General features: G+C 42.3%; 1 protein-coding gene across 1 annotated transcript; it reads right to left on the bottom strand.

Moving 5' to 3' along the window:
• Positions 1 to 2,366: 2,366 nt before the first annotated feature.
• On the bottom strand, positions 2,367 to 8,038 carry LOC120060648 (E3 ubiquitin-protein ligase MARCHF9-like). The gene is made up of 4 exons (XM_039010036.1): positions 7,715 to 8,038; positions 4,270 to 4,425; positions 3,492 to 3,684; positions 2,367 to 3,077 (listed from the first exon to the last, which is right to left on the bottom strand). The coding sequence occupies exons 1-4, from the start codon at positions 8,036 to 8,038 to the stop codon at positions 2,749 to 2,751; spliced, it is 1,002 nt and encodes a 333-aa protein (XP_038865964.1). The 3' UTR covers positions 2,367 to 2,748.
• Between the last annotated feature and the right edge of the window lie 1,783 nt (positions 8,039 to 9,821).

The following is a 9,821-nucleotide window of genomic DNA, read 5'->3' as shown; positions in this document are numbered from 1 at the left end:
TTTTACGGGGGGGGCACAATCTGCGTCAATTACGTGGAGTTGGCACTCTACACAGACAGCTCAAACACACTTGAACTAGTTGTTTTGATCGTCAAAATGTGCCGTTGGATTTCTATTAAAACCCTCTCTCAAATCAACTATTTCAACGATTTTAATTGGCTGAACCGAATATAATCTCGGCCAGCTGTGCAGGTTAGCACAGGGCAAAGTCAAGGGGCCAGGGTTCCGTTGTAGAAGCACGGTTTCGACTGCTACTACAGTTTTGCATTGGTACTGCAGTGTAACTGACGCCCGGCCCAGAAATACCATTTCCATAGACGGCCACATAGAGAAGTCAGATTTGAACATTCCTAATAAGACACATTAGTCATCACGTTTGTGCACAAAACATCCATTGAATGAGGCCGAGTTTTTCACAATCACTCACAGCGGAAGATATCAACATTCTATATTCATCCAATGTCTACCATGTTTTTGGATGACATCTTCATAGCTGCTTCCTGTGCGCACTGCGTGCTAGTGCGCATGTGATGTTGGTCTGATTAACTGGATGCAACCCGGATATAGATGGTCCATGATTAAAATCTGCATATAGGAATTTGAGTAAATTACCTTGAGAACAGTCAAATAAAAACCATGAAAAATAACAAATTTCTAATGTACAGCCTAAAAGTTTGCCTACCATTATGTCAGACAGTGAAATGTGAGATCGCCTGCAAGTATTTATATTTTTGTAGACACTGGGGAACTGTAGCGTACAGAATGAGGCTCTTCTCACTACCAATTGTTCCTGCAGTGAGGAATTACCATCTTCAGATAACGTTTTATACCATATCTACAGATAATCGTTGTCTGGAGCTCAAAAAGCAGTAGTAGTAGCAGCAGCAGAGTTTCTAAACCATCTTTGGTAGCAGTATGCAAATAAGGGAGCCAAATTCCCGAAGTTCACCAAAAAGATCCGTTCAGAAAGAGCCGTTCGTTCGCGAACGACCCATCTCTGAATTGAATGGACTAAACTGTAATGTAGGTTTGCAGTTGCACCTTATTGCAATATACAGTATCTAGGCTCCTCGTGTTTGAGCCATTGGAGGTGAGAGGGGGCAACGTTTGATATAAATGTGCAATATTTATATCACGTTACCTGGCTGACTTTGTCCTAGGACTAGAGCCGTCGAGGTAGTCAATAATGTATGGCATTGGGGCGCCATCTACAGCATCATAATTCATTACACCTGTTCTGTAATGTATTATCCAGAGACAAGGTGATTAGTTCTCTAGGTGGCGACAATTAGCCACAACACAACCTGGTGTACTTCCATAATGTAGCAGAGTGTACAGAATAACAGGCCTTTGACACAGACAGGACAATCTTCCAAAGTCCATAAATGTCCACCTTATGTGATTGTGTTGATCAACAATGAAAGCGAAACGTCTAGAAATTTGAATGTAAAGCAGATCTCTCTTGAAGCCCTAGTAATCACAATTAAATAATCAGCAAACCATTTTTACTGCACAAGTATGTAAAAAGAAAAAACAAAGACACAGGAGTGAAACAGTGAATAATAAGGGATCCTCAGATCTCCATCTTTAATCCAATGGTTTGTTTGCTTGTTATCAAATCTGAATCATCAGCACACAGCAGCAAGTCGGTCATCTCTGTTATAGCTGAAACAACACTGCCATCAGTCAGATTTAAAAAAACGGTTTGGTGCAATAAAACCAGCTGAATAAAAAGTGTTTCTTCTGACAAGCACCTTTCTGAATAGAGCAAATTTGTAGTAGTGCTTAAATGTTATGTGATAATTATGCGGCATAAAAAAATGATATACCCATGCAAAATTCACTGTGAAATGTACAGATGTCTTTATTGCAGAGAAGATAGGACTAGGAGTCATTTGAATCTTAATAAATGCATTATTTTCCTTTTGTAGACTATCCCTTGATCCCTGTATTGTTTGCAGTAATTAACGTCAGTTTTCATATGATGGCTTTGATGTATGATGTAATATGATGTATTCTTTGTTCTCCAGTCTGTAGCCTAATCATCATTAGCTACAGCAATATTTCAGAACCGCAGAACTATTATTATTATTATTATTTAGAGTTGTTTGAAAATGCTTGGCGTGCCATAAGGAGTTTCAGGTATCTCCTTAAATCATACTCCCCGTATAAAAATCTAAATGGCAAAAAAAGAAACCATACCAAAAAAAACACACCAGAAAAAAAGAAAATACATGTATTTCTTTGTGCATCCTGAAATCGGACTGAAAAATATCCTTGGATTGGGTTGTTATAAAGCATGTTGGATAGTTTGCATGTTTACATAGTTTATAATAACCATTCTTCAATTATTACAAATCATGTGCATCGCTTTTTTAACAAACTCCTGTAAAGATCCTCATATGTGCGGTCTGTTGCTGTTTCAGGACGTTTCCAAACATCCAACACATTGTCTCGAACCCAGGTCTCCCAGCCCATAGACAAACTCGTAACAACTGCTCCAGTAGGATTAACCTACTTGGCAGGGATCGTAATGAGCCTACCAAGGCAAGGGTTGTTACAATATCATAGTACCTTGGCTGCAGGTCCAGACATTGTCTTGTCTGTACGTATCCTTCCTTGGGCTGGGTACTGAAATCGAGTTCCTCAATGGAGTTGACAGAATCTTGAAAGAACCGACCAGACCCCCCCAGAAAACAAAACAATACCCTGCTTTATTCCTTCATTCCACCCCTTCCACGCTCAGTTTCATACCGTTGTCACCCTCATCACCACCTCACGGTTGGCCGAGGAGCCGATACGTGGGTTGTGTGGCCGTAGCTGGCTCAGAATATGAAGGATGGTGTAGCCACAGTGGTGGTCCAGAATAGTCCTGAACCTCCGACTCTGTCTCCTGCTGCCGCCACTACCCAAGCCATGGGGGTTACTCCGTGAGCCCCGACCCCCACCCTTACTGCTACTCAACGGGTCCCCCAAGTCATTGGCTTTTATATAGTTCAATACTTTCCATTGTTGATTGACAGCCTGCCATCGCTTGAATATTCGGTATACTGATGAGCCCTCATGGATTATAAGCCCTAGGAAGAGAGAGATGATTTTACAGAGATAGGAAGAGGCACGACATTCAATTATTTTTAAGGCATGAAATACTTGGGAGTAGGTAATAGGTACAAATCTGTCATACAAAGCAACTTACTCTAGTGCTAACAAATTACAGACATTTGGTATAACCACACAGTGCAGACATGTAAGCAGCGCCATCTGTTTTGAGTCTGGCAATGCACCATTTTTACCAGGTAGAATCTACAAAGCTTCACAGTGTGTGTGTGTGTGTGTGTGTGTGTGTGTGTGTGTGTGTGTGTGTGTGTGGTGTGTGGTGTGTGGTGTGTGGTGTGTGGTGTGTGGTGTGTGTGTGTGTGTGTGTGTGTGTGTGTGTGTGTGTGTGCATGTTAATGTGTGTGTGTGTGTCTTCTGTGATTCCTCCTCCTCACCAATGCACACGATGTCCATGAAGCCGTACATGCCGTAGCAGATCTGGAAGAGCAGGTCCTGGCGCTGCCACTTGGCCGAGGGGCTGAGGGACGACCAGACGAGCCAGGAGATGCTGGCGATGAGGAACAGGGAGCCCAGGATGATGGCAGCGATCTGGACCTTCTCGATCACCGTCAGGGAGATGGCCTGCCACTGAACAGAACGGACACGAGGGCCAAGAAAGGGCCAGTAAGAAAGGGGAAACAGTCAAATGGATAGGATTTCATTTCAGGCGCAGATCTAGTGACGCAACAGGAAAATGTGTCAGCACAGGTCCAGTTTTCACACTTTCATCCTTGCGAGTGCCCAAGATTTGTTCTAGCAGAGTGAGTAACTGTAACGCCTAGACTAGTGCACCAGAGCAGAGCACTGCGTAATACTCTGATAGCGGTATTGTGCATGGTTTGAAGTTGATGCATCAGCAGAAAACTGCCTGTGAGATAAGATCTGTGGGCTGTGGCCACTAGAAAAACCGTCATTGATTTGGAAGATGAGAGTAGACCTAGTGCACAATGCACACATGACTGGAGTGGATGAGACAGACCCCCTACTCCCTAGACACTTGTGTAAATCAGAAAGGATTGGATAGGTATAAGCAATATGAGGAAAATCACGAAAGTGTGCAAAGTGGAGCTACTATTGTATTGTACTGCATGAAGTACCTAAGGGCTAGGGTCTGATTCTGGCCAGAGCGTAAGTCCTAGAGAATGAGGGTTTGGGCGGAGTGACGAGACATACCTGCAGTGGGTTCTTGGTGCTGATGGCCAGGACATGGTACTTGAAGTAGCAAAGCTCACAGCTCCAGGAGCCTCTCTCGCTGATCCAGCGGATGAGGCAGGGCTGGTGGGTGCAGCGCACAGAACCCTTACAGCGACATGGGCTCAGCAGCTCTCCCTGCAGGAGAGAGAGGGGTCCAACCATAGAATTAGAATGACTAGAATAAACATTCCCATTCAAGTCAATGTTCTGTGATCTGAGTCTGATGTGGCATAACACACCATGGGTTATTTCTGAATTGGAAATATTTTGGAATAAGAAACAATACTGGATTATGGATAGCCCTCAATGTCTCACCAAAGCTACTGTTTTTTGTGTATGTCTGTCTGGCACACTCAGTAAAAATACAATGGGTGGACCCACACAGGTTGTGGGGCACCTTAACACAATATCACAATCCTCCCACATATTTTAGAGTTTGAAACAGTCATAAAGCAACTATGAATGACCTATTCATTATTAATTAGAGTATCTTCCTCCTCTTCCACAATTTCCACCTTAGTAAATGGAAAATCAAAAGTGGTGAAAACGTCAGTACTGTAGCTAAATGTCGAGGGTAGTATATTACTCAATGCTAAAATGATGCATGTCTAGGAATAATTAGTAGATCAATGCATGTGCCCAGCTTGATGCTGGCCTATTGGCCAGAACGAGCCAATTAGGGCCCGGCAACATCGGCAGGGGTGCACAGTGATTTGAAGGGCAGGCAGGTGAACGGGAGGTGAGCCATTCAACCCCTACTGTTCACACAAAACGGGTCCCAAATGGCAGCCTATTCCCTTCATGTTGCACTACTTTAGACCAGGGCCCATAGGGCTCATGTCAAAAGTAGTACACTATATAGGGAATAGGTTGCCATTTCAGCACAGAGACAGACTCTCAGTGGACTCAATCAATACAGGCCCTACTGCAGTACCTACAGCAAACATTGCACTTCTCATCTGGATGGGTAGGATGGGTAAAGAATAACTTTCATCAGATTGACTCTTGAGGAATAGAGAGAATGTTGAGCATTGTAGATTTTTTTTTACAGTCATGTATGTGTCTAATTATACACATCTAAATGGGCTGAAGTTAAAAAGTAGCCTAGTAATTCCCCTGAATGCAGTTTCCTATTCATTGCTTGCAGTACCTACAGCAAACCATCTAATTAGATCATCCCCATTTAAGTAGATTGTGAAATCCGTGACGGGAATGTGCAAGTGCATACTTTAGAAGGGTGGAGAATCGGGACATAGTCCATGAGGACTCATGAAGGAAAGGGGAGTATGTTGAGATGTTTTGAATAAGTTTGGCATGAGTCATGTGTACACATTTACCCATTTACTCTAAGAGCACGCAAAACTAGTATTACCTTCTACTTTTTATATCAAGTTAATCTGCAAATACATCTGGTAGCAATGAACAAGATCAAACCACAACCAAAATCTAAAGTTAACCATCCATATTTAAAATTGTATTTAATAGTGCCATATTAGAAACTACCCTCACTCCAGAAATAATTGGATCCCAAATGATTTTTAAGCACAAATGGGGAAAATATGTTTTCATTTTGGTTCAGTTGGTAGAGAGTGACTCATTTAACCCATGTGTATTTCTCCCTAAATAACCAGTTGCGTGTTTTTTGACAGTGGTATTACAATGACACTTCATAATCTTTTCCTGTTTTTTACATTTATTTTCCCCAGGTTTGCTTGTTAAACCTTGTTATTATAAGATACTTTCATTGACTAACAACATACCGATTTGAGTGGGGGAGAGGAGCCACATGTCCCATCAGTCATAAACTGGTCAGCAGTATATGAGGAAGTATATATATCCGCAGTATATGAGGAACTGAATAAAAACTTAAACAAACATTTGTTGTACAGCAAAATGTCAAGCCAGGTAAAAGTAATAGTGTGTCCACCCACACACACACCCATCCATCCAGGCACCCATCCTGTCTGAAGCAAATGCTGCCTGGCACTGCCCAGCGCCTCATATTTGGCTAACATTCCATACTTCAGAATAGGCTCTGGCACAGCCTATTCTGAAGCTAGACCATGTCAAGTGGAAAGGTTGGTGATGGAGCACAGAGAAAAATTATCACTAGAATGGGAAAATGTAAGTCGCATTGGATAAAGGTGTCTGTTAAATGGCATATATTATTATTAGTATAAAATCTCCTAAGACCCCAGACCACCCATCATGTCACCTTGACTTGAATGGGGATGCCCGTTCTAGATATTATATTTCTATGGGTGCACATGCCATTGCAATGCCATGGAGTCCTCCTCCTGACGGCTCTGACAGGAAGTTTAATTATGAATCATATTTCATGCGTCCCACAGAGCAAGGTTATTATATTTGTAGAAATAATTGCTCAACTGACAGGGACATGACTGTCCCCTGTTGTGACCCACTTGAATAATGAAATAACAATTAAATGACAAAGTGGCTGAGTCTAAGATAATAGCTTATCTTCTAAGTAATCATGAAGTTGAAGTGGTACAGGGAAGCAGTGCTGAAAGATAAGTTCCTATCATGTCAATCTAAAGAATATTGATGCTGCTTTTAAATCATTCTTTAAATGTATTCTGAATGTGTGTTTGCCTTTGCCTCATAGTCTATTCACTTTAAGGCCCGGCCAATTAGCCTGAGATCCAAACCACGTGGAACAACTGGTCAGAACCAGGTAACTGATCAACATTTCTTAAGGTTATATTACAGGTGTAAAACACCTGCCTGTTCCTTTTTTATAGTTTTTCATTTCTGCATAGCTCCCATTGAGTTTACAGATGCTAGGAAGTAGCACCTACTGTATACTGTAATAATGCTATGACAAACATAAAATCTCACAAAGTGATTAAGTGGTGATTTCCATCTGTGCTCCAGTGGCACTTACACCATATCTCATTATCTCAAGGCCATGGTTAACGAGCTCAGCCAGGCTGTACAGGTTCTGCACATCTGTTGTGTCAAATTTTGGCTGAGGACCAAAGCTCCGTTCATTGTTCTGCATCCCTATACATTCATTGGCTTAGAGGCCCACAGACATAGCCTGGGTTCCAGTCTGTTTCTGCTCTTCTGACATTCGTTACCAGTTCATTACCAGGCCAATTATTATTCACGTGCACACGTGGACCATGACATCAGTCAAGCTATAATCAACATTGTTGTAGGCTATAGAGTACTAAAATAACAATTGTATTTGTCGTATTTTCTCAACCAAATCAATTTGTCAATGTCACAGAACACACCAAATCGAAACAGGTCAAAATGTAGCAATATAGGTTTACACGCGCACTAACATTCAGAACCATGGACAGCGTAGGGCTATTGCCTAATAGTCAAATTGAGCAGTTTTGTGTTGTGGCGCGAAAAGCGGGACAACGAAGGCGTATGTATCTATCTGGGACAGTACCTGCTCCGGACCCTGAAAGCAGATACGACAGCGCAGGCTGCTTGCAGTGCTGGTGAGCGACACCGCATCCAGGCCCACTTGCAGTTTGGGGTCCTTCTCCTCAAAGCCCAGGCTCCGAGGCCGAGGATCCGTCCCGTAATACTCCTCCTCGTCATCCCGGGAGGAGCAGTCCACAAAGGGAGGCCAGCCGCAGCCGCCCATCCCAAGACCCCGCATGCTGGACCGTCTCTCTGCTTCGGGTCGTTCAGGCTGTCTCGAATCGTCTCGCATAAAAACCAGTACTTTCAGTTCGTTGAAAAACATGCGGATCCTATATTTGAACATGTTTGGCTACATTAATTATTCAGAAGGGAATGAAACCAATTTGAAAATAAGGTGGTCTCAAGAAAAAATAAAATATGCCTTTGATTTAGGAGAAGGGTTATTATTATTATTATTGTACGCCTATTATCTTTAGCCAATTATTGTGCTGCATATGCTATTACTTAGGGGATTTTACCTAAACATTTTCTGAATAGCATCACTGATGAGCTTACAAAACTTGTAGGATCACCCTACTGTAAATGTTCTGTCAAATGGTAAGAAATAAATGACCACGTCTTGGTTGTTGTCTCTGATGGCATGTGTGTCTAAGACAATGCAGATGAGAGATTTCCCTCTTAAGAAGCTCGATACACTCTCTCAATATTCATTACGAAACAACTCTGCGAATGCTGTCAAGCTAGATTCTTCCTCCACCCCTATCACCACAAATACGTGATAGGCCTATATCGTCCATTGCCTGCACTATCGATCTAAATTATACACATCATCAAATAGCTTGCATTAGGGGTTTGCAGCAAAAAGATATGTTTGCTACACAAAGCAGAAGACATGCCAGTGTGGACTAGTGGGAGAGTGAACAACGGAGAGACATAAACTAGAACGAGGTGTAAAAAAACAACAACATTCCATTTCCAACCCCACAGTCATATCTGGGACTGTTGTCAAGAAGCATAATCCAAAAGGGTGCGGACAGACGATATAATGAAAGTTAGATGCAGACGTGTGATTATATCGTCTTTTTAATGATCCTTAGTAGCATTCCAATCGTCAGATCATGATTTTTCGATTCTATTCCACTTCTGTCATGTTTTGGATTGATCCATCAAGAATGGTCCACCTCATTCCACCCGACGTCCACACAGAGTGGATCCAATTTACAATCCAGTGAATTTTCATGTTAAATATATCTGTAAATATATCCACTCAAAACAGCGATACATCCCACCTTCATTTGATAGCCATCAGCATTTCTCTTCGGTGTCTTCAATCTTTGCGTTGAAAATATGGTGCACCGAAATTTGAGAATAACAGACCAGAATTCAAAACAACAGTTGCTGCAATCTTCTAATTACAGACCGATGGAGATGTCTACACATCCGAGAGGGCAATTACAGCAGTAGCCTAATGCCATTGATATTGTAGCCTAGCCTCTCAGATGGTGATGATGATGATAGCCTACTGCTTGCTCGCGCTGCCTGATTCCTCCTCGAAATGGTCGACTTTGATAGTGAACCAACGCAGCACCTACTTCCGGAATGAATACTAGCCTACAAGAATGAAAAACTGCATGACACTGGTATACTTTTATCATTTTCTTCTCTACAGTCATTAGTCTGTCTCCGCTGTATGATATGGATGCACCCTCTCTGGAGCCCTGTAGTTAGGGATGGGGAGGGCAGATTCCGTTCGGCTGTTGTATTGACAGACGACGCTGTCGCTGTCCAAGGTGCGATCTCGCCTAGTGACGTGTGCAGTCACAGTGCCACATGCACTACACTCCCGGGAAATATACATAATGACGCCTGAGCATCTTTCTTTCATTCTTTATTTCTTGTGCATGATCCTACGAATTCACGGACCCTTTCTTTTCCACCACTCTTTCTTTGACCTGTTTCTACACTCCACATTATAAACAACTTTTGATCTATGGGGTCTCAGTCTTTTTCGACCAGGACACTATCAGTGATTGACTTGGACTGAAATAGGTACCGGTACTGTTTACATTTAGGTGCAGGAGCTCCACAATATTTTTGAATGATTATACTATAAGAGGAACAGGAGT

Source organism: Salvelinus namaycush, chromosome 16, assembly GCF_016432855.1.
Source record: "Salvelinus namaycush isolate Seneca chromosome 16, SaNama_1.0, whole genome shotgun sequence".
In the NCBI taxonomy this organism is placed as follows: Eukaryota; Metazoa; Chordata; class Actinopteri; order Salmoniformes; family Salmonidae; genus Salvelinus; species Salvelinus namaycush.
Note: the sequence above shows the minus strand (reverse complement) of the source record. Positions and strands in the feature narration are given on the sequence as shown.

Bases quoted from the DNA above. Each gene is read 5' to 3' on its own strand.
- LOC120060648 (XM_039010036.1), bottom strand. From the start codon at position 8,038: ATGTTCAAATATAGGATCCGCATGTTTTTCAACGAACTGAAAGTACTG. The intron at 4,426-7,714 runs GTACTGTCCCAG...TCTCTCCTGCAG, and splicing joins GCTTTCAGGGTCCGGAGCAG to GGAGAGCTGCTGAGCCCATG. The intron at 3,685-4,269 runs GTATGTCTCGTC...CGTTCTGTTCAG, and splicing joins GCACCAAGAACCCACTGCAG to TGGCAGGCCATCTCCCTGAC.